The following is a 26,040-nucleotide window of genomic DNA, read 5'->3' as shown; positions in this document are numbered from 1 at the left end:
CACCGTTAGGCCGTCTTCCGCTCACGCCCCAACATCGTGTAGCCCGCCTCCAGTGGTGTCGCGACAGGCGTGAATGGAGGGACGAATGGAGACGTGTCGTCTTCAGCGATGAGAGTCGCTTCTGCCTTGGTGCCAATGATGGTCGTATGCGTGTTTGGCGCCGTGCAGGTGAGCGCCACAGTCAGGACTGCATACGACCGAGGCACACAGGGCCAACACCCGGCATCATTGTGTGGGGAGCGATCTCCTACACTGGCCGTACACCCCTGGTGATCGTCGAGGGGACACTGAATAGTGCACGGTACATCCAAACCGTCATCGAACCCATCGTTCTACCATTCCTAGACCGGCAAGGGAACTTGCTGTTCCAACAGGACAATGCACGTCCGCATGTATCCCGTGCCACCCAACGTGCTCTAGAAGGTGTAAGTCAACTACCCTGGCCAGCAAGATCTCCGGATCTGTCCCCCATTGAGCATGTTTGGGACTGGATGAAGCGTCGTCTCACGCGGTCTGCACGTCCAGCACGAACGCTGGTCCAACTGAGGCGCCAGGTGGAAATGGCATGGCAAGCCGTTCCACAGGACTACATCCAGCATCTCTACGATCGTCTCCATGGGAGAACAGCAGCCTGCATTGCTGCGAAAGGTGGATATACACTGTACTAGTGCCGACATTGTGCATGCTCTGTTGTCTGTGTCTATGTGCCTGTGGTTCTGTCAGTGTGATCATGTGATGTATCTGACCCCAGGAATGTGTCAATTAAGTTTCCCCTTCCTGGGACAATGAATTCACGGTGTTCTTATTTCAATTTCCAGGAGTGTATTTTCGTTTCTTTATGTTGCTTCATGTAGGCTATGCCGTGTTTGCAGTTAAATTAAGTTAGACCGATACATGAGTTTCGGAAGCAGCCATAGGACATGAATCAATGCAAATGTTTGCTCCTGTGGACTGTACTTAATGTAATGAGTTTCTGCGTAATTAAAACTTTGTCTCATGCTTCCTTTCAGGATGTGGAAACTGAATCTGAAGAAGGAGAACCGGCAAAAAATAAGATATCAAAAGAGGTTATACTGCAGAAGATAAATGAAGAGAAACGTTTCTTGATCGATAACTTTGAACATGTCCGCGCTATGACGGAGAGCTTCGTGGAGCAGATGAAAGAGTCCGTTCAAGTCTCGTTGCTGAAGGAACTTAATCAACTGGTAAGCAACAGACCTTCTGCAAGGCTTATGCAACTGATAAATAAGTCACTCTCATTCTAGAATATACTTCTCGTCTTTCAAATTAAGTCACTATGTGACAAATTGTGGTACATCTCCTCGCTAATAGGAGTATATTTGGAGAAACTCCAATTTCTTCAAATGCTGTGTACGTCGGATGTCCATCGTAAGAATAATATATGCCATTTTTTGTGTTTATATAATTTTCTCATCATGCTTTTGTGATGTGTCGGTGGAGTCAGTGCACGACTATTGGTGGGGTCTCCCACACTATGTCAAATGTCAACTACAGCTGATTTCTAATTTTGTTTTAATCTTACTATGGTGCAATAGTCTGACACAGCTAAAACGTGCCACAACCAAAATAAAGCTTTGGATAATGCACTATCAAGCCCTATTTGAGTACGTGGTTCTACGTGAATAGACATCAACTCTGGGGCAGCCGTGGGACGAATCACTCTGTGTTTGCATTGTTCCACAATAAGTAGCTATGTTGAGGGCGTAATCTATGGTATTAACGATTCTTGTCTCATACGCAACAATTAGTTACACAACATAGTCTCCCGTCATTTATGGTGTCCTTCTAAATAATTGTCATACATTGATCAACCAGTAATGGGTTCGAATACCAATAGCTGAAGGAATTCTTTGCCTCTGAAATGCTTATGCCAACACATTTTACCCTCCTACATCATATACTATTTTAGTTCCATAAATACCTGAAACACAAAAAGCAGTACAACGCTAGAGGACAGTATCGATTTGTAGAATGACCTGCAGAGGATTGATGAATGGCAGTTGACCTTGATCATCAGTAAATGTAACATATTGCGCGTGGACAGGAAAAGAAAGCTACTGATGTAAAACTACACTGTTGATGAGAAACTGCTGGAAATAGTATCTACCGTAAAATATCTCGGAATAACTATCCAGAGCGACCTTAATTGGAGTGGCCACATGAAACTAATATTATGAAAAGCAGATGCCAGACGAAGATTCATAGGAGAAACCTTAAGGAAATGTAACTCATCCACGAAATAAATGGCTTACAAGGCACTTGTTGGACCCATTCTTGAGTATTGTTCATCAATATGGGACCCTTACCAGGTAGGACTGATAGCAGAGATAGAGAAGATCCAAAGAATAGTGGCGAGTTTCGTCACGGGATAGTTTGGTCGGCGCGAGAGCGTTACAATGGTGCTCAACTCCAGTGGGAGACGCTACAAGAGATGCGTTATGCATCACGAAGAGGTTTATTATTGAAATTTCAAGAGAGTACTTTTCCGGGAAGAGTCGGACAACATATAACTTCCCCCAACATGAATCTCGCAAAATCACAACGACAAGAAAATTCGGGAGATTAAAGCTAATACAAGGGCTTACCGACAATCATTTTTCCCACGCGCCATTCTCGAGTGGAACAGGGGATGGGGCATCAGTTAGTGGTACCACAACAACCCTTCACCACACACTATCAGTTGGCTTGGGAGTATGAATGTGTTTGATTTGTCCACTGGTTTCGATTATTCTCCGAATAACTACTGCAACCTAAATCCATTTTAACCCCTTTACGCTATTCATCACTTGGTCTCGCCGGCCGCGGTGGCCGTGCGGTTCTAGGCATTTCAGTCCGGAACCGCGTGACTGCTACGGTCGCAGGTTCGAATCCTGCCTCGGGCATGGATGTATGTGATGTCCTTAGGTTAGTTAGGTTTAGGTAGTTCTAAGTCCTAGGGGACTGATGACCTCAGATGTTGAGTCCCATAGTGCTCAGAGCCATCACTTGGTATCTCTCTCTCTCTCTCTCTCTCCCCTTCATTACCAAATGACGATTACATCATGTCTAACGATGTGTCCTATCAAGCGATCCCTTTTTTTACCCAAGTTGTGGCATACATTTATTTTTTTTTCCTTATTTCGATTCAGTACCACGTCATTAGTTGCTTGGTATAAGCATACAATCTGCATCCTTCTTCTGTAGCACCACATTTCAAAAGTTTCTGTTCTCTTCTTGTCTGACCTGCTTATCGCCCACGTTTCACTTCGGTACATGCCAACACAAATTCTGCTTCAGAAATGCTTTTCGTACTATAGTCATTCTGCATTTTATATCTTCTCTACCTCGTCCATCATCAATTATTTTGCTGTCCATGTAGTAAATCTCATCTGTTACCTTATCTCAATTCCTAATATAATTCCTCCAGCATCGCCTGACTAAATTTGATTACATTCCACTAGCCTTGTTTTACTTTTGTTATTTGTATTACAACCTCACTTCAAGACATCCATTCCATACAGCTGCTCTTCCAAGCCTTTTGCTCTTCTGAGACAATTACAGTATCATCGCAAACTTCAAAGTTTTTTTCTTCTCCCTGACCTTTCATCCCCTCTCCATATTCCTCTTCGGTTTCTTTCAGTGTTTGGTGAAAGTACAGATTGAATAACATTGGGGATGGGCTACAACAGTGCCTCACTCCCTTCTCAATCACTGCTATCCTTCAATTTCCTCAGACTCTTACAACTGCAGTCTGGTTTCCGTACAACTTGTAAAGATAGCCCTTTGCTCCGAATACTTGACCTGTGCTACCGCCACAATTTCAGGAAGTGTATTCTAGTCAACACTGTCAAAACCATTCTCTAAATGTACAAATTTTGTAAACGTGAATTTGCTTTCTTCACTCTATCTTCTAGGATTAACCTTAGGTTCAGCATTGCTTCGGATGTTCCTACATTTCTCCGGAACACAAACTGATCTTCCCCGAGATCGGCGTCCATCGGTTTTTCCATTCCTATTTAAATAATCTACATATATACACATACTCCGCAAAGCATTGTATTTGCATGGCGCATGATACCTTGTACCGTCCTGTTCTACTCGCAAATGGTGCTGGGTAAAAACGATTGTATGTATGTCTCCGTACGAATCTTAATTGCCGGCTGCTGCGGCCGTTCGGTTCTAGGCGCTTCAGTCCGAAACCGCGCTGCTGCTACAGTCGCAGGTTCGAAACCTGCCTCGGGAATGGATGTGTGTGATGTCCTTAGGTTAGTTAGGTTTAAGTACTTCTAAGTCTAGGGGACTGATGACCTCAGACGTTAAGTCCCATAGTGCTTGGAGCCGTTTGAACCATTATTTGAGTCCTGATTTCTCTTAATTTGTCTTCACGGTCCCTAGGCAAAGTGTACGTTGGTGGCAGTAGAATCGTTCTACAGTCAGCTGCAAATGCCTGTTCTCTAAATTTTCTCAAAAGCGTTTCAGGAATAGAATTCTTGATTTCTGAGGTATTTCATCTGTCTCGCGTATCTTGCACACCAGGTGGAATAGCTGAGGGTTTTCCATGGACATGAAACTCTTCTCGCTTTCTATAATATTACCTTCAAGTTAATTTCCTCAGTATAGCCTCCACCTTTCAGCTTTTCCTTCTTCCCTAAGTACTGATTTTTCCATCTGATCTCTTGACATTCATACAGCTGCTTCCCTTTTCTCCAAAGGCTGGTTGGTTGGTTGATTTGGGGGAAGGGACCAAACAGGATGGGGAAGGAAATCGACCGTGCCCGTTCAAAGGAACCATCACGGCATTTACCTGAATCGCCAAAGGTCTGCCTAATAATCCTACAGGCGGTATCTATCTTTCCCCTAGTTATATATGCTTGTATAGCCTCGCTTGTCCTCGAAACATTCGTGCTTAGCTATTTTGCACTTTGTCAGTCTCATTTTTTTGACGTCTGTAATACTGTTCACCTGCTTCATTTACCACATTTTTATATTTTCTTCTGTTATCAATGAAATTCAACATCTCCTCTGATTCTGTGATCTCCAAGGATTTCTGTTAGGTCTTGTCATTTTACTTATGTGATCCTCTGCCTCTTTCTGTACTTTATCTCTCAAAGCCACCAGTCCAGCTTCTATTGCATTTCTTTCCACTGCTTCAGACAATCGTTGCCTTATGCCTCTGTGGCATTCTCAACAGCTTCTGGTTGTTTCAGTTTATCTAGCCCCCATCTTCTTAATAATGTTCTGTATGTAAAACCAAAACAACAAAAATTGTGAGAAGTCGAGCATTCCGAATAGTTAGCCCACTGGACTCTCATACGAGTGGATGATGGATCAAATCTCACTCTGCGCATACAGCTTCGGTTTTTCCGAGGCATGGCTAAATCATCAGGTAAAGCAAAGACCGAGATGGTTTCTTAGAAACGACACTATCGATTTCCGTCCCCATCGCTTCCAAAGTTCGTCTTCGTCCTCTGTCTCTAAAAATCTTGTCGGGACGCTGCTCTTCCAATTCTCCCTCCTACTCTTGTGCAAACAGTTTTCAGCTACGAATTTATGATATGTAATAACCAGGGAACATTCACCCATTTCTGTGAAATACGTTTCTTTGCATTTCTACCCAAACAGGTTTGTTTTTCTGTGCCTCCATCACTGGTTCTTGGCTTTATCACGGCCAAAAGTTCGCTTGAAATGCTGGGTTTGAAGCTGCGAAGAGTTCCAGGCGGCAGGATTGTAGCTGGACCCTTCTGCAGCATATATTATTAAGGGAAGCCATAATGGTTGTACTTCGTCTCTAATGGTATCGCCATCGTCGGTACGTAAAGCACCATCGCACCCACCGTCACATCAAACCACTTATCGATTTGTCTTGAGAGCAAAGTTGCCATTAATATGGCATACTAATGACATTTCGTGGAAGGACAGTATAAGATTATGCAGAAATGGACCGGTTGGTGGAAAGCAGAACTATTAAGAAAAAGTTGAAAGTATTTGTGAATGAAATAGGTGGTGCGTGATTGATCAGTGGGATTATTCAATTAATTAAAGAAGTAAAGTAATACGTAATTTCCTGGATAAAAAAATGAATTGTATTCTGATCCATGAGAAAAAGCAGTAAGCTTTGAGAATATATAAAAAGAAATGCTTAGCCAAAGCGAGCTGCATTTTCCAAAAGCCGGGAAAAACTGAGCCTGAAGTGGATATTACGAGGAGGATGAGCAAATGACACACTCGGTGTAATATATACTTTTGAGTCATGAACAGACTGTATATGAAAGAACATGTCAATGGCACAGTCTGTACTTGGCCGAATAATTTGTGGATAATGAACTCGGCAAATACGCTCCAAAGTGAACTGATAGTGAGAGAAAAGTTAGCTCTTTATATGGAGACTAACAGTCAAGCTCCTATAACGGACTAATCATTGTTATGAACTTTTATATCTTCATAACTTTAAACATTGCAGCGCGTCAGCAATCGTGAATAAACAGGTAAGCTGAAACAGCCCGCGGCCCACCGAACGTTGGCTGGGGTGAGGAAGCACGCTTCTGACCTTTGAGCTACGTACAGCTATTGACGTGGTACACACGTACCGTTTACTTTACATTTTATTCGAGTCTTTTGCCCTTTTGGGCGTTCTGTATTAATGTTGGACCATGACTCTTTAGGCATTTTGTAGCTTTAGTGTGTTCCGAAGAAGGCGTGGTTATCCGCGCCGAAACCTCGGTCAACCTACGCTTTCAGTTTGCAGTCAAGGCGGATTCTTTATAATCATTAATTTTATATCTTCAGTATTATCTGAAATTCGTACTGATGGGATGAAGTACGTACATCATGATGGGTTTCATAGCGTGATGTTGCATGGTCGTTTCGTAAGTAACTGTTATTAGAAAATTCGCTTATTTTAATTACTATAATAACCCTGTTTTAATTACCTGATCGGTATTCTCCAAAATTTGTGAAAGCCGCGAAGAATGTTACTGTTACTGTCCAGACGGGTAATCGAAACTCAGTGGTCTTGATTGTAAGTTTTATTGCTGCACAGAATATTTCACTGCTCTGATAAGAATAGGTAATCAAAAGAAAATTTACAATTCAATAATTGTTATTTCTTACACGACTTCCATCTCTTTTGAAGAGGTAGACCGTAAAGTGCTGACTTCAGTTCTTATATTTTCTTCTTGTCATACATAATACGAGTTTCTTTGTCCCTACATTCCTTTTAGAGATGAGGATATAACAAAGTGAAACACAATATTATTGAGGTGCTATAGTATCACGTGTGTAAACCTCAACACTCTAACATTATCCATCTTGAAGATTAGAGGAGCGGTTGTGAAGATAATGATCCACATTATTTAGCATACAACACACAAATATGAGAAATGTAATCCAAAGCCATGCGTTTAGAGAGTCAAGCTCCCATTATCTGGCTGCATGCCGTCAAATTTTCATGCATACGTACTTAAATAGCACCAATTAGTCATACAATAAAATCACAATAAAAGTATTTGAATATAAATTCCACGTCTTACTTTAAAATCAGCAACACCTGACTCTCTTAGTTTTGTAAACAAAAACCTGCTTTTCTTGCTGCAATGTATTTTATGTATTCCAGACGCGTTTCGCCTTTTACTTTAAGGTATCTTCAGTGGAATCTGGAATGATACAGTTTTGTATTGACATGCTATATTTATGGATTATTATTCATGTCTCATTTTTTTAAAGTAATAAGTGATTTCTTATAGTTTTCCGCGTTTTTAGTTGGCATCTGCGTTTCCTCTTATCTGGTCAGACGCGGGAGGTCGCACTGTAACTTCACTTACGAAACATAAGCAGGTTCTCACCTTACGAACTTTTTTCTTCACAATTTCCGTATTGTTTGTCCTCATTGCTGTGGAGCACTATTAGTCTTCTGTCTTTAGTTGTAGATATTTTACCAAAAACTATGATTTAAGGTCGTAATTGCTGTGTGCTTATTTTATGTCTCATCCCGTTTGGTTTGTTTACATACATTTACAACCTAACGAAATATATTCTGAAAACAATGTCATGTGTACTTCATCATTAAACAGGGTTTTCTTTTCTGCTTTGGTTTTCTGCATGTGGCAGTTTTCTTACAGGGTTAGGATGTTGTTTTTTTTTTTTAAATTGTTGATTCTAATTATTTTCATGTCTTCTCTCTAGAGGCTAGTTTTTGATTGTGTTATTTTAGGTGTTCTACAACTGAGGAGTAGTCTGTCCCATCCTTCCAGACTTTCAGGTGTTCTCTGTACTTGACATCAAATGTGCTGCCTGTTTGTACTTTGTATCTGCCAGCACAGATGTTACACTGTAATTGATGTGTACGTGTTTTCTGGTATACATCTAACTCTTTTGTCAGTTTTGGGATGTATTTTCGGATAGAACTATCTGTTTGCATGCTATGTTTACGCCTTGTGTTTTGAAAATGTTGGTGTTTTTATGTGTGAGTTGGTGTTTGCATGTCATTGTGTACCTTCTTATGTTTTCTCTTATATTTTCCTGATTATTCGGTGTAGTTGTTACGGTATTGAGTGTTTGTGATTGTGTTTGGTCCTGTTATATTGTTGTATGTGGTTTTTTGTTATATGCTTTTATTGCATTTTTAATTGCTTTGTTTACATTTATAGCCATTGATTTTGGTTATTTGCATTATTATGTCATGTTCTTTTTGGTAGTTTTCTTTGTGTAGTGGCACTGTGTTGAGTGTATGGAGCATGTGTCGAAGTGCTACTTGCTTTTGTAAGTGTGGCTGGTTTGATGATTGGGGAATGAGAATGTCAGTCATTGCGAGTTTACAGTAAATTTCAAATGTGTGTTTATTGTTTCGTTCTTTGATTGTTATATCCAGAAAGTTAATTTCGATATTATGTTCTCTTTCAATTATGATTTTTTCATTTTTATGTATTTTGTTGCTGTCAGTATGTAATTTTTCTGTTTTTGTGGTTTGTGGTTCAACTATTAAGCAGAGGATGTCATACATACACCTTAATCAATATAATATGTTGTATTCTTTTGCTACTGTTTTTTTGAAAATGATCTGTTTAATGTGGTTCATAAAAATATTTGCTAAGGCTCCTAAAACTGCGGAACCCACTGGTAATCCATCTTTTTGTAAGTAAAATTCATTATTGAATTGGAAGTAATTTTGTTCTGTTATGAGCTATATTAATATGAGCATTTCATTAATCTGTTCATTGAGTTGACTATGCGTTTACAGGTTTTTGTCTACGATGTCTATTGTTTCTGGTACTGGTATGTTGGAATACATGCTTTCTACATCAGATGACGGGAGTATTGCTGTGTCTTGGGTTTTTATATCTTTTATTTGTTGTATTAGCCATGTGACGTTTTTAATGGGTCTGTCTCCTTGTACTTCAAAAATTTCAAATATTAATTTTAAGACATGTCCTGAAAGCTTGTAAGTGGGAGATTTTTCTGAAATGCAGTATCGGCGTCGCAGGGAGATTCCAGTTTTAAATGTTTGGTTGGCTTCTGAGGACAGTAAGAGGGAGATTCATTTGTGTCAGATTTCCTTCATTCGTGTTATACAGTATGGTATCTATATTTTTCTGAATGTTTTTTACTTTTGCCTGGAATCTGTTTTGTGGGTTTGATTTTAATTTTGTAACGTTATTTTGGGAGATGAATTCTTGTGTTTTTTCAATGTATTGTTTTTTGTCTATACATACTACTGTTTACCCCTTGTCTGCTTTTCAAATTATGACATATTCATTTTGAAGTTTTTTGCTAAGTTTTCTGAGTGTTGCAGATTTTGTGTGACTGTTGTTTTTGTGCTGTTAATGTCTTCGTGTTGGCTATGATATTAAGGATTTCTTCTTTTACTAGTTCTCTAGTTAGTACAAAGTTACCACTTCTGTTTCTCTCCTATGTCCCCTTGCCAACATACTTTTTGCTTTTATAATTAGATTCCCTGTGTAATCTTCAGCTATTTCTGAAATTTCATTATATTTTAATCCTTTCTCCAATAGGTTTATTTGTGTATCTGTAAGGTTTACTAATCTTCGGTAGAATTTGTGTATGTGTGTGTGTGTGTGTGTGTGTGTGTGTGTGTGTGTTCGTTGGTTGTGTTTAGAGTTATTGTGTGGTGACTGAAGTTTCTTGAGTTAACTAATCTTTCTTCGATGAACTGTTTCCATTCTTTGTACAGCAGTTTTTGTGTGGCTTTCGGGTAGAGAAAACATCAATATTATTAATGGTGTTTCCAAGTTCCAAATGTGTCTTATACAACTCGTAATTTAGCTCCTCTTTTGTAATGCATAGGAATTTGATTTCGAATACTGACCACAATTTCTGGGCGGTACACATTGCTTTTTGAGCAAGTTGCACCCTGTTGAATGGATTTTAATATGCAGAACTCTGATGATGTCCCATATGTCCTCCACTGGAGACAATCTGGTGATCCAGAAGATCAAGGCCATATGTCGACACTCTGTAGAGTCTGTTGAGTTACAACAGAGGTATTTGGACGAGCGTTATCTTGTTGGAAAACGCCTTTTGGAATTCCGTTCATGAATGGCAGCACAACAGATCGAATCACTAAGCTGACATACAAGTTTGCAGTCGGGGTGCTTGAGATAACCACAGGAGTGTTCCTACTGTCATACGAAATCTCACCCCTGACCATAACTCCAGGTGTAGGTCCAGTGTGTCTAACACGAAGACAGGTTGGTTGCAGGTTTCCTTCTAACCAACACAGAAACATCACTGGCACTGAGGCAGTACCAGCTTTCATCAGGAAACGCAAACATCCAGTGAGCTCTCACTTGACGCCACTGAAATAGCAAATGGTGGGGGGTTGGGGTCAGAGGAATTAACGCGAAAGGGCCCCTGGCTCGGAGCTGTCCTGGAAGTAATCGATTTATAACAGTTCGCTGCGTCACTGTGGTGCCAACTGCTGCTCTACGATGCGCCAGAGCTATACGCCGAACACGATGGTCTCCTGCGTCGGTTGTGCCACGTGGTCGTCTGGAGCCCGGTCTTCTTGCGGCCTACATTTTCGTGAAGACCGCTGCCAGCAATCACAAACAGGGTGTAAATTTTAAGCTGACAAACCAGAATAACTAGGAAAATAAGCTTCACACGAAAAAATGCGTAGAATCCAAAGTTGATTATTTTCGAAGGAGACATCTTCTGCTGCTATGATTAGCCCGCCATCCCAGCTCCCTGGGGATGGGGCGGGAGGCTACTTTAAAACTTCAAATAGGAACTCCCAATTTTTACTGCAGAATCAGATTCTACATAAAAAATTACGTTCATTTTGCCTTAAACATTTGTTTTGATTCTTGGTAGTTGGCGCTGTAATTCAAGAAAATCCATGTTCTGATTTTTGCATGGGAAATGGTTACGGATGAATAAACAATATTCTCTGCCTCGTGATGACTGGGTGTTGTGTGATGTCCTTAGGGTAGTTAGGTTTAAGTAGTTCTAAGGTCTAGGGGACTGATGACCATAGATGTTAAGTCCCATAGTGCTCAGAGCCATTTGAACCATTTTTGAATAAACAATACTTATTTACTTCGTAAATTTTGATTCGTGAAAACTAAAACTCTCCCTCTTTCCCCATAGGGTGGGGTTTGAGAGAGAGGAATTAGAGTTTTACAAATGTTGACCCAAATAGTTGGGAAAAACTAATATTTGGGTCAATATTTGTAAAACTCTAATTCCTCTCTCTCTCAAACCCCACCCTATGGGGAAAGAGGGAGAGTTTTAGTTTTCGCGAATCAAAATTTACTAAGTAAATAAGTATTTTTTATTCATCGGTAACAATTTTCCACGCAAAAATGTGAACATGGATTTTCTTGAATTACAGCGCCAACTATCAAGAATCGAAGCGTATGTTTAAGAGAAAATGTACGTAGTTTTTTATGTAGACTCTGATTCTGGAATAAAAAATGGAGGTTCTCATTTGACATTTTAGAGTTGCCTCCCGCCCCACCCCCAGGGGGCTGGGGTGGCGGGCTAATTTTAGCACCAGCAGATGTCCCCCTCGAAAATAATCAGCTTTGGATTGTACACATTTTTCCGTGTGAAGCTTATTTTTCGAGTTATTCTGGTTTGTCAACTTAAAATTTACACCCTGTATAGTGGGTACATTACTGCCAAATTTTTCTGTAGTATCGCAGAGAGAACAACCAGCTTCTCGTAGCCCTATTACACGACCTTCTTCAAACACAGTGAGGTTTTGATAATGGCGTCTTTGTTGCCATATGTAGAAACACGCCTTCCAATTTTCATTTGTGTCCCACAACTCCTTCTTGGTGTTGAGATTTTTTTCCTTTCGTGGGTATAGCGTTCTGTGTATCCGCCTAAACACACCCCACACAGACAGTCTCTTCAGAAGGCACACCTTTCACTGATGGTAGATATATGGTAACGAGTTCTGGTTTCTCGGAAGATCAAAACACATTTGCTGTCACTGTTCCATATAAAAGAGATCTCTTTCCTGAAACGAAACTGCCTTACATTGATCACAAGTCAACGTGACATGCCAATTCTAATGCTTCTCTGAGATTCGGCTGGAGTGCGGTAGTCATGTAGCTAGGCACCTTGGATACAGCCACATGCATGAAACCTTTTGTGTGCGGTGCTCAACGCTGTCACACCCTTTGTGATTATACAAAATGTAGACTGTAGTTGTGCTGAGGTCGGTGTCCTTCCATCACAACGCTTAAGAGCAAACATGGTACATCACCGCATATCTTTTGCTGTGCATCATTAAATCTGTGATCGGAAGTTGCTGTCAAAATCTGTGAACAATACAACGAATGTTCAACTATTCAGCAGCTTATGTATTGAATTAGGCCACCCTGAAAAGTACGAACAACCGTCCAAGCTGTTAGTTTGGCAAATGATTCATTAGAGCCATTCACACAAAACGTCTTGCGATAAGCTCACGGTTATCTTTTATGTATACATGACGAAATCGGATTGTGGAGCTGCTGCTACGTATGATGTATTTCTGCGCAACGCTGCTGTTGTAACAGTATGTTCACATTCTCGTTAACTGCTTTACCACTTACAGAGTTGGTAAATTCTCTATATGTAATCCTAATACGTGTATATTATTGTTTTCCTTTTTTTAAAAAAGAAAATTAACTGTTAGAGCGTTCGTCTAATACTGTAATAGAGACCCTCCATTTAATAGCTTCTTTGACCAACTTTATTACATGGTAAAGCTGCAGTTCTTATTTACAGGAATTTTCTCAAATTTCATGGCACAATGTCAGTACTAACAAGGGAACCTCCTCATCGCACCCCCCTCAGATTTAGTTATAAGTTGGCACAGTAGATAGGCCTTGAAAAACTGAACACAGATCAATCGAGAAAACAGGAAGAAGTTGTGTGGAACTATGAAAAAATAAGCAAAATATACGAACTGAGTAGTCCATGAGCAAGATATGCAACATTAAGGATAATGTGAGCTGAGGAGCGCCGTGGTCCCGTGGTTAGCGTGAGCACCTGCGGAAAGAGAGGTCCTTGGTTCGAGTCTTCCCTCAGGTGAATAGTTTACTTTCTTGATTTTCGCAAAGTTATGATCTGTCCGTTCGTTCATTGACGTCTCTGTTCACTGCAATAAGTTTAGTGTCTGTGTTTTGCAACCGCACCGTAAAACCGTGCTATTAGTAGACGAAAGGACGTGCCTCTCCAATGGGAACCGAAAACATTTGATCGCAAGGTCATAGGTCAACCGATTCCTCCACAGGAAAACACCTCTGATATATTTTATACGACACTGGTGACGGCATGTGCGTCACATGACAGGAATATGTTATCGACCCACCTAACTTGTACACTTGGCTAATGGGTAGAAAGATTCTTCTACCTTGCCCGATTTAGGTTTTATTGTGGACGTGATAATGACTCCCAAAAAAGTGATGAAAACATAAGAGTTTGTCACATAAACTGAAAATAAAAAATAAACCTTTTCACTAGACGGAAGACTTGAACCAAGGACCTCTCCTACCGCAGCTGCTCACGCTAACCACGGGACCATGGCGCTCCTGAGCTCATAGTGTCCTTGATGTTGCATATCTTATACATGGACTACTCAGTTTGTATATTTTGCTTATTTTTTCATAGTTCCACACAACTTCTTCCTGTTTTCTCGATTGATCTGTATTCACTTTTTCAAGGCCTATCTACTGTGCCAACTTATAACTAAATCTGAGGGGGGTGCGATGGGGAGGTTCCCTTGTAAGATAGCACTAGACGTCAGATATCTATTTGCACAGTTCTCGTAAATTTAGCTGTAGTCGTTCGTGGGCTGTGAGATGTTGATAATGACATCTCACATCAGATATGTTAGATATTAAGTGAATCTGGTGGCCAGCATATGAACTGGAATTCAACATAATTCTTCTCAAATTACTGTAGTACGATTGTTGTATTGTGTAGACAATTGCTGTATATCAATGGAGGGGGTCAAACTGAGGTTGGAAATACCAGCAACGAAAGGATGCAACCGTTAGAAATAATACTGATGAAGATCATAGAATTCACGGCGCCTTTTGAAACTAAAACTTGTGCTTCTGGGAATCCAGATGATTATGATCCTTACATTTGTACGTTCCACAGAGCACGTGCCTAGAAAGTGTTGTTATTGAAGACAGAATATCCACACAGAATAACCTATATCAGGTAACCACTTCATAAAGTACATTACTTTCGTTGAAGATGTTGCTATGCTTTTCTGACATAAGCGACAGTGTCACTGAGTTATGAAATGCACCTGTACTACACTCCTGGAAATTGAAATAAGAACACCGTCAATTCATTGTCCCAGGAAGGGGAAACTTTATTGACACATTCCTGGGGTCAGATACATCACATGATCACACTGACAGAACCACAGGCACATAGGCACAGGCAACAGAGCATGCACAATGTCGGCACTAGTACAGTGTATATCCACCTTTCGCAGCAATGCAGGCTGCTATTCTCCCATGGAGACGATCGTAGAGATGCTGGATGTAGTCCTGTGGAACGGCTTGCCATGCCATTTCCACCTGGCGCCTCAGTTGGACCAGCGTTCGTGCTGGACGTGCAGACCGCGTGAGACGACGCTTCATCCAGTCCCAAACATGCTCAATGGGGGACAGATCCGGAGATCTTGCTGGCCAGGGTAGTTGACTTACACCTTCTAGAGCACGTTGGGTGGCACGGGATACATGCGGACGTGCATTGTCCTGTTGGAACAGCAAGTTCCCTTGCCGGTCTAGGAATGGTAGAACGATGGGTTCGATGACGGTTTGGATGTACCGTGCACTATTCAGTGTCCCCTCGACGATCACCAGTGGTGTACGGCCAGTGTAGGAGATCGCTCCCCACACCATGATGCCGGGTGTTGGCCCTGTGTGCCTCGGTCGTATGCAGTCCTGATTGTGGCGCTCACCTGCACGGCGCCAAACACGCATACGACCATCATTGGCACCAAGGCAGAAGCGACTCTCATCGCTGAAGACGACACGTCTCCATTCGTCCCTCCATTCACGCCTGTCGCGACACCACTGGAGGCGGGCTGCACGATGTTGGGGCGTGAGCGGAAGACGGCCTAACGGTGTGCGGGACCGTAGCCCAGCTTCATGGAGACGGTTGCGAATGGTCCTCGCCGATACCCCAGGAGCAACAGTGTCCATAATTTGCTGGGAAGTGGCGGTGCGGTCCCCTACGGCACTGAGTAGGATCCTACGGTCTTGGCGTGCATCCGTGCGTCGCTGCGGTCCGGTCCCAGGTCGACGGGCACGTGCACCTTCCGCCGACCACTGGCGACAACATCGATGTACTGTGGAGACCTCACGCCCCACGTGTTGAGCAATTCGGCGGTACGTCCACCCGGCCTCCCGCATGCCCACTATACGCCCTCGCTCAAAGTCCGTCAACTGCACGTACGGTTCACGTCCACGCTGTCGCGGCATGCTACCAGTGTTAAAGACTGCGATGGAGCTCCGTATGCCACGGCAAACTGGCTAACACTGACGGCGGCGGTGCACAAATGCTGCGCAGCTAGCGCCATTCGACGGCCAACACCGCGGTTCCTGGTGTGTCCGCTGTGCCGTGCGTGTGATCATTGCTTGTACAGCCCTCTCGCAGTGTCCGGAGCAAGTATGGTGGGTCTGACACACCGGTGTCAATGTGTTCTTTTTTCCATTTCCATGAGTGTATGTGATCAAATGTATCCGGACACCCCCAGAAACATACGTTTTTCATATTAAGTGCATTGTGTTGCCACCTACTGCAAGGTACTCCATATCATCGACCTCAGTAATCATCGTGAGAGAACAGAATGGAGCGCTCCGTGGAACTCACGGACTTCGAATGTAGTCAGATGATTGGGCGTCACTTGTGTCATACGTCTCTATGCGAGATTTCCACATTCCTAAACATCTCTAGTTCCACTGTTCCCGATATGATAATGACGTGGAAACGTGAAGGGACACGTGCAACACAAAAGCGTACAGTCGATCTCGTCTGTTGACTGACAGAGGCCGCCGACAGTTGAAGAGGGGCGTAATGTGTAATAGGCAGACATCTATCCAGACTATCACACAGGAATGCCAAACTGCACCAGGATCCACTGCAAGTATTGTGACAGTTAGCCCGCCAGGTTAGTCGTGCGGTCTAACGCACTGTTTTCCGGGCGTGAAGGCGTGCCAGTCCCCGGCACGAATCCGCCCGGCGAATTAGGGTAAGGTCCGGTGTGCAGACCAGTCTGTGGATGGTTTTTAAGGCGGTTTTCCATCTGCCTCGGTGAATGCGGGCTGGTTTCCCTTATTCCGAGTCAGTTGCACTATGTCGGCGATTGCTGCGCAAACACTTTCTCCGCGTACGCGTACACCATAATTACTCTACCACGCAATCATTGGGGTTACACTCGTCTGGTGCGAAACGTTCCCGAGAGGGATCCATTGGGGACCGAACCGCACAATACCCCTGGATTCGGTGTGGGGCTGCTATGAGGTGAGTGGACTATTGTATCCTGTTGTGGTGTTGTGTACCACTGCGAGCTACGGCGAGGACGAAACTTGGATTTCAAGGTCGAGCGGCTGCTCGTAAGCCACACACGAGGCGGTAAATGCCAAACGACGCTTCGCTTGGTGTAAGGAGCATAAACAATGGGCGATTGAACAGTAGAAAAACGTTGTGTGGAGTGTCGAATCACGGTAAACAATGTGGCGATCCCATGGCAGGGTGGAGGTATGGCGAATGCCCGGTGAACATCATCTGCCAGCGCGTGTAATGCCAATAGTAAAATTCGGCGCGGTGGTGTTACGGTGTGGTCGTTCGACACGATCGAGCACCTGTTCATAACGCACGGCCTCTAGCGGAGTGGTTACACGACAATAACATCCCTGTAATGGACTGGCCTGCACAGAGTCCTGACCTGAATAGTATAGAACACCTTTGAGATATTTTGGAACGACGACTTCGTGCCAGGCCTCACCGACCGACATTGATACCTGTCATCTGTGCAGCACTCCGTGGAGAATGGGCTGCCATTCCCCAAGAAACCTTCCAGCATCTGATCGAACGTACGCCTGCCAGAGTGGAAGCTATTATCAAGGCTAAGGGTGGGCCAACACCATATCGAATTCCAGTATTATCGACTGAGGGCGCCACGAACTTGTAAGTCATTTTCAGCCAGTTGTCCGGATAATTTTGGTCACATGGTGTACCTGCCGTCAAGCTCCAGTTATACGAGTAACAAACTGAGGCGAGCAACGTGCTCCAGAGCGCTTGCTTTCATAAGCATTCGGTTTCACTGTCAGGTGCTCCAGTGACTACCACCTACACTGCTCTACAAACGAGTAAACCTCCGCTCCCATATTGCTGAATAAGGCATATCACCCGTATTTTGTAGTCTGTTGGTTGTCCTATCATTATGTATCGTAATTCAGTAGATAACAATGATGGCAACTGTAGACAATCAGAAAATCTCGCCGTCTGACCGTACTTGTTAGCTCATCCAGTATAACCTGCCAATCGTTAGAGACCCTTAAACCTAGAACTATTTTCCATTTTATGCACGCCGAGTCCGAATGATTTCTGTATAATCCTGACATCTACAGGATGGGTCCTCGTCCGGGCTGACCAGAGCCGAAAAGTGCCAAGAGATGAATGATGATCACTTTCAGCATCTACTATAGTCAGGTTAGTCCTGTATTTCCTTTCGTCTGCTGTGTCACTTTGTACCCTGGAACTCTGTTCTCTCGCCCACTTTTATTTGCCCCTCTCTGTATTATGTTTCTATTAGACTGTGCCTAGCAATACTGAGTTCCACCGTAGACAGATATTCATTATGTTTTGGTTCAAAATGGTTCAAATGGCTCTGAGCACTATGGGACTTAACATCTATGGTCATCAGTCCCCTACAACTTAGAACTACTTAAACCTAACTAACCTAAGGACATCACACACATCTATGCCCGAGGCAGGATTCGAACCTGCGACCGTAGTTATGTTTTGGACAAGCGTTATTGTTTCCTAGACATACAGTAGAAAAACAGTAACTTCTCATCTGGAATATTCTCAACATTCAAAATGTGTAAATAAATTGCCTCGGGCAGCTACACTTATTCTTACCACGAGTCAATCTGCAAGTGTGAAAATACGTCTAAAGCAGTGTACTCTTTGATAAAAATCGTGTAGAGTTTCCGGTGGTCGCTGGATATTTCGGAGCCTCACTGAAAAACCTGGCGGATTGATAGGTCACACACAGATTATTTTTGGCTAAGAGACGTATTCCTCTTAACATACAGTTTGAGTTAGGCGCATGAGCGTCTGTCAGATGCTGAGAATGTGTAACAGTGACTGTCAAGCACATAACGCACGTGGTGAGACTACAGCATCTGTCCAGACCAGCCCCAGCGCAATGGAAGAGAGAGTAATAAAACTAATCATTTTATTATGATCACAGACACGGGCACCCAATAAAACTGTGAGTGAATTGAGACCAAACAGAGTCCAGTCGGTCAATTGATTAACAAGTCGTCAGTCTCAAATACTCAATTATTACTACTAAACTAGTTTTCCCAGGTCCGCAGGCGATGCAGAGCTATTGTCTACATGGAGAATCATCGGTTGCAGGGGGCAGGATTATTTTGGCATTCCCCGTTTATTTAATATAGGGGACGCTCAAGATGGTGAAATCTAGCTTGTTTCCCTGGCCGTTATTTCGAATGCTCCTTGAAGCCACATGGTGACGGAGACATGAAAATTCTCCTGCCACCTGGGAATCCGCGCCATTTCGGAACACCCAACTTGAAGGCAAGAACTCGGTCGTTCCAGACGGCCAGAACAGCGGTACGTTAACAAATCCAACTATTGTTAGGGTGGCCAAAATGAGCTTTTCGTATACTGCGAATGTGCAATGCAGTTCGTCGAACGAGTCTTCAAATAGCTCGGAGAGCAGCTCTCCATCGCTTTTCGTTGCAGTTACTAATAGTGTCGACGTCGCGAGGTTCATCGTGCAGCAGTTACCGCCATTTTGTATCAAGTATTATGTTCCATTTCTTTGGGAGCAGCCTTTTGTTACGCAGTTTGATTGTGTTGTTTGCAGTTACGAAGCAGGCTGCAAGTAAAACTGTTGCGTCTGTGCTGTCGTATATTTGCGCCGCGAGGCACCGGCGCTGCAAATTGACATTTATCGTGGTAAGATCTATTGTTCGACTCCTGTTACTGTGACCGCATTCTTGACCCATAGCTTGCTTCTTTGTTATAATGATTCATGTTAATTCATTTTGCGCTCTCTGTAGGGAATGGTCTTTATTATGAAGACATTAATATTTGCGTGAACTTTTATTCTTTTGACTTATCCTACAGAAAGTCCATTTGTTCGTCTAGTGGCTACTTTATTAAGGGTGATACGTTAGGAAACTTGTGACAGGGGTACCTCTCATTTTTGTATCCATTTCTGAATAGATGCATTGCTAGATGATACTGAATTTCATTGGTTTCTAGCTTCCGTGTTGTCCCTTTAATCTATTATTTACTAAGCGGTGAAATACTTGCTGTAAGAATCAAAGTCCGACGTCTGGGACAGGAGATCAGCAGTCGAGTGGTTTGCTACGGAACAATGATAGTTGGTACAATTAATTCAGATACTTAAGAGGAGAGATAACAGAGACCCCATCCATAGCTACAACTATTAGACCAACAACCAACACACACGGTACAAATGAAAAAAAAATTGTTACAAATTAAATTTACTCAACTCATACTATAATAGATTTGAATGTTCAGAATGGTTCAAATGGCTCTGAGCACTATGGGACTTAACATCTGAGGTCATCAGTCCCCTAGACTTAGAACTACTTAAACCTAACCAACCTAAGGACATCACACACATCCAAGCCCGAGGCAGGATTCGAACCTGCGACCGTAGCGGTAGCGCGGTTCCAGACTGAAGCGCCTAGAACCGCTCGGCCACAGCGGCCGGCTCTGTCATAGTAGTCGGGAACGCAGATTTGAATGTTTTCAGACACTCTGTTCTGAGCCTCCTTATAAGCTTGGTACCTTCGCGTAAATGATACTGCCTGACCCTCTGTAGCTGGTACATGTGTGCATTATACTCTTCCATAATTTCCAAGCGGTTACCTAATCTACTCCTTAGTACGGGCCACAGAATTCATACAGACGGTAAAAACTCTGTGAGCATCCTACTCTCACCACCCAGAGTCGAACCCATGTTCCGAATCTTGATATCCCGAGAGTATCGTTAATTGCGTTTCACCACATAATAACACATGTTCAAGTCGGTGAGCTCGAACAATCTGTAAACTATGCTCGATCTAAAAGGTCAAATAAAAAGAACTCGTAAGACAAAAGTATCAAAACAGTTAAAAGTTAACTACAATGTGTTCCATTTCACGAACAACTTACTTCTCTCCTGTATATTCTCGTAAGTGACGAGCTAGAAAGGATATGTTCATTGATAAAAATAATTCTTCATGTGTACCCTATCGCCCTTAACGCTTGTAGGTGAGGTCGAAGACACCCTGTTGGCGCCGACAGACATTTCTCGAGTACAGTGGTGTACATAAATTAACGCCAACCGATTTGTGGACGACATGGTGAAACGCCACTGGAGGTTGCGATTCTCGAGACCAAGACGTTTCCAATTCCTGGAATTACAACGTAGGGAGCTATTGGAAGGGGCAACAGGACTGATTTCTTATTTTAGTAAATATAGCAACGACTTACTTCGTTACCTATTTTTATTTAAGATAATACATGTTTCGGGCTTTCACCCATCTTCCATTATCATAATTCATAAACTATCGCTCAAAAGTTTTCGAAACGCCCTGAAAGGAAGACAAAAAAGGTAGTTTCCTCAATGTCATGCTCAACATAACGTTTAAGAGAAATGTTCCACGTTTCTAAAAATGGAATCGTTCAAAATATAACTTTCCGTCGGTATACTGTTCAGATTCCAAGCATAGCATGCCACTAATTTTGTATTTTGGTGGCATAATATTAGTTTTCCTCACTAGAAGGCGTTCATGGGACGTCAACAAATCTGTAAACAGGGTTACAGGTAAGAAAGGGTTATGTAGTTATGCACGAGATATAAAAGAGTGAACTTGTGTGAGTGCTCAGTGTAAACATCGAAAATTTGGCGAAGAAAGGAGATTCCAACAGAGGAACGTTCTGCAATTGTGTCTTCACGTTGAGCCGGTCTTACTATGCGACAAACAGCACGTCAAGAACGTATTTCGTCCATTATATCTTGCAGAGGCATGCGGATACTGGCCAGAATGTGGGCCGACATCGAAAGAGTAGGCCAAATGTCACATCAAAAAGTAATTACAAATATATAGTGGTCACAAGTAAACGTAATCACTTCAAAACAGTGCCAGGTTTAGAAGGACAATTCAACCATAATAAGGAAAAGCGGGTGAGTGTAAGTATAGTGAAAAGACGTTTCCAGGCAGTGAACCTTAACGGGCGTGTGGCGGCTAAGAAACCATTACTGACGGCTGTTAATAGGAAGAAGAGGCTACACTGGACAAGATGACATGAAAATTGGGCAGTAAATCAGTGGAAAAAGATGCTTTTCATTGACGAAACCAAATTTGAGGTCTTTGGCACAAAGCGACGCAAGTTTGTTCGGCTTTTGCCAGGATAACGAATGTTACACCAATGAGTATCTCCAACATTACAGCATGGAAGGGCTTCCCTCATGGTCTGGGGATGTTTTGGAAGTGGTAAGACTGTTGATGTTGAGCAAATAAGCGGAACAATAAAGAGAGAGGATTACCATCGCATTCTACAGTATCATGCAAATCCACGTGGCAGACGTTTCATTGGCAAGAGATTCGTCCTGTAGGAAGAAAACGATCCTAACCACATTAAAAAACTGTATAAAGCGTATTTGGCAAATTTAGAAAAGAAGAAGGAACTGAAAAATATGATACAGCCGCCTCATCCTTTTGAAATGCTTTGGAATCACTTTGATAGAGTAGTTAAATCAAGACCTATTACCAACGTTCATCACCTCTCGACCAGACTGCAAGAGGAATGGTGGCATATCACCGAGGGAACTCTGTTGATGTCGACAGCGAGAATGCCTCGCGTACGCAGAGCACTGATTAAAACCAAAGGAGACTACTTTGAGGAGAGTAAAATTCGACTTCATGTATTTGATTTCAATAAAAGATTATTTCAAAATTGACTTATGAGTATTTCTAACATTTCTGGTTTCATTTGCATTTGCATTTTTCCCTCAAAATCACTAATGGTTAAAGACCTTTGAGCGATAATCTGTTTGAGTCTTCAATCAGTACATGGTTCAAACAAACACCGACAGCAAACTGGACGCTGCAACTGCCTTGTGCAAAATAACAACTTCGTTTAACTACTACACTTTGCGAGTGGTATATTTACGATGTATTGCTGTACTTACTTTCTACTCTGCTTGTTGTTGTTCTATATAAAATATACTATATTTTTCTTTTTATGGTATAATATATAATGCACTCATTTAATAACCATATAAAATTCTCAGCACATTCATGTTAAACAGTGTCAGATCTTTTTAGTCATACGGAAACCGTAAGCAAGATATAACTTTGACTATAGCTGACCTGTAAGTAAAATGTAATCGTTGACCATAGATGTATTTTCGGATGTAAACAAAGAATGGCGAATACAAGGCTGTTTTAGTGCTAAACGGAAGTACAAAAGAGTTTGCGCCACATCCATAAGGGTGAGGATCGGAATAACAACAAGCAGAGAAGAATGTAAGTACACCTCGACAGCAATACGTCGTAAATAAACTACTCGCGAAGCGTAGTAGGTAAGCAAAGTTGTTATTTTGCACAGGGCAGTTATAGCGTCCAATTTGCTGTAGATGTTGTAACTACGTACTGCACGAAGACTCAAATCTATATTACGCTAACTGAAGAGATATGAAAACTCGGGTCTGCAGCTCGTGGTCGTGCGGTAGCGTTCTCGCTTCTCACGCCCGGGTTCCCATGTTCGATTCCCGGCGGGGTCAGGGATTTTCTCTGCCTCGTGATGACTGGGTGTTGTGTGATGTCCTTAGGTTAGTTAGGTTTAAGTAGTTCTAAGTTCTAGGGGACTGATGACCATAGATGTTAAGTCCCATAGTGCTCAGAGCCATTTGAAATCCCGAAACTAGTATTAACTTAAATAAGAATACATAACAATATGGCGGTAGCTGTATTTATTAAAATAATATATTACACAGCCACGGAGCTTATCTGCGATTAAAATGGATAAATTATTGTGAACTGTCTTGGTAATTGTCGATGGGATGTTGAATGCTCCTTGGTATGTAGCAAGAATCCACTTCATGACCAGGGTACTAAACGACATTTTCCAGAAAGATAAAGCAAAACCCAACATTGCAGTTCACACCATAAACGCCTTGTGGAATGTACGGATCCTCGACTGGCCTTGCCTTTCCCCTGATTGTCACTCATAGAGCGTGTCTGGAATATCACCTTTCAGCCAGCAGTGAGGTGAAGTGAGACTGACATAGCAAGAAATTCCCCAAGATAATATTCGGAAGCTGTTCGAGTCCCTGGCTCAACCAGTACAGGAGTGTATTCGTTTCTCCAGGTGGCCACAACTCATGTTGATGTTGACGATAGATATCGATTCCGAATATAGTGGAAATTTAATCGTTTCATACTCGTTACGTGATTAAAATTACCTCTAAGTTTAACAAATATGGGTCTAGTGCTTTACGGTGTAACATTTTTTTCCCGTCAGTGTAGATTCAGACACTTGTATTTTGAAAACGTCTAGATATACAGTGAGAACCAAAATTCACGCATGCGGTTGCAACAACGCGATTCCTAGTACACAACAGTACAGAAAGGACGCTAACAAAATTTCGTCCCGTCCATGTTTTCGGTTGAAAAGTCTAAAGGCAATTTAACATCATTATAGCCTCATGTACGACGAGTATCTTCATTCAGTGCTGTCTGGTTGTGTTGCACGGTTAATGCAGTGGGTACTGTTTCCCGACGGTATGCTAAGAGTTAGAGAATTCGATTCCAGGTCTAAGTAAATTTTTTCTAATTTTAAACTGCCGCACTAATGCTATACAACAACTACAGCAGCCCCTACATGAAACAGTATCGGTTACGTAGTACTAACACAATGAGAGTACAATGCTTTTTATTATTCCACTTTTAAGGACATGCTTTGCCTTTAAACGTTTACTGTGTTCTAGTCCTTGCATTACACCCTTCCATGCCTTCCACCTGTAGTGAATATAGTACGTTCGTTTAAACTGTCCTCATAGATTTTATAGTTGTCATTATCCTTCGACAGTTAATTTATGTATAATTAACTATGAACGTTTGACCAATAATTATTGTGTAGTACACTATTATTTGGCAGATGTCCGTCCCCGGTAGCTGAGTGGTCAGTGCCACAGACTGTCAATCCGAAGGGCCTGTGTTCGATTCCCAGCTGGGTCGGAGATTTTCTCCGCTCAGGGACTGGGTGTTGTATTGTCCTAATCATCATCATTTCATCCCCATCGACGTGAAGTCACCGAAGTGGCGTCAACTCCAAAGACTTGCACCCGGCGAACCACCTACCCGACGGGAGGCCCTAGTCACACATTTGGCAGATCAAAGTTAGAAAGAGAACTGAATATTGACCTGGAATCGAGCTCCCGAACTTCAGTATTATAAAGCAAAACTAGCCACTGCACGAACGAAGCAGGACAGCTACAGAATATTGAATGATGACACTTGTCACATTTGCAATTACAGACTTGCCGAATTGCCTTTCTTTGACATTCATTTTCCACCGAAAGTATGCAAGGAATGACATTTCATTACAGACATTTTTATATTGCTATTATACAACGAGTCGTGCTGAGACGTTAGAGTGCCCGAATGTGTTTGACTTGTATATGGAGTAAGAATGCCAGAGAGAGAGAGAGAGAGAAAGAGAGAGAGAATATGCTTGAACAACGAATGAGACACATGTGTTGGGGCTGCAGCTGTACAAGACGCAGGAGCTGGCGGAGGACACGTTGATCGAGGCGGAGGACGCGGGCGTGCTGGCGTACGAGTGCGTCACCAAGCTGGAGGAGAAGGCGCGCGCGCTGTCCCCCGACGGCGTGGAGCGCATGCGGCTCTGCGTCGAGGACGAGGCGCAGGAAGGCTTCCGCCTGCGCGAGGACGTGCGCGTCGCCGTCGACACCGTAGCGCCGCTGCTGCTCAACCTGCAGCGCAAGTTGCTCGACTGCATCGAGGAGTACGTACGCACGCCTGTGCCTTTGTCCACTCTAGCGGAGGCGGTCTGTGTATCGCCAGTGAACGATTTTTTTTTTATTTTTCTTCTTTCATTTTGCTGTAGAAGAACAAGTGAACTTGTGGAAAGCCCAACGTCCTCAGAAGCCTTGTAATACTTAATTAACGGGTTCCCGGCGAACTGCAATTTCTTGGACGCATTTGGATCATTTTTATTAATTACTAGCTGAGCACCTGTCTTTGCCCAGGTATATATTTATTCCAG

The 26,040-nt window shown here is 42.6% G+C and overlaps 1 protein-coding gene across 1 annotated transcript in view; it reads left to right on the top strand.

Moving 5' to 3' along the window:
• Positions 1–26,040, top strand: part of LOC126184239 (uncharacterized) — a 60,595-nt gene that overhangs the window by 11,759 nt on the left and 22,796 nt on the right. Inside the window, exons 2-3 of the mRNA XM_049926608.1 lie at positions 1,011–1,205; positions 25,523–25,779. Of these exons, the coding sequence (XP_049782565.1) occupies positions 1,011–1,205; positions 25,523–25,779 (452 nt within the window). The remainder of the gene's footprint in view (positions 1–1,010; positions 1,206–25,522; positions 25,780–26,040) is intronic.

Source organism: Schistocerca cancellata, chromosome 4 (genome assembly GCF_023864275.1).
Source record: "Schistocerca cancellata isolate TAMUIC-IGC-003103 chromosome 4, iqSchCanc2.1, whole genome shotgun sequence".
NCBI classification, from domain to species: domain Eukaryota; kingdom Metazoa; phylum Arthropoda; class Insecta; order Orthoptera; family Acrididae; genus Schistocerca; species Schistocerca cancellata.
This window is presented reverse-complemented; position numbering and strand designations above follow the sequence as displayed.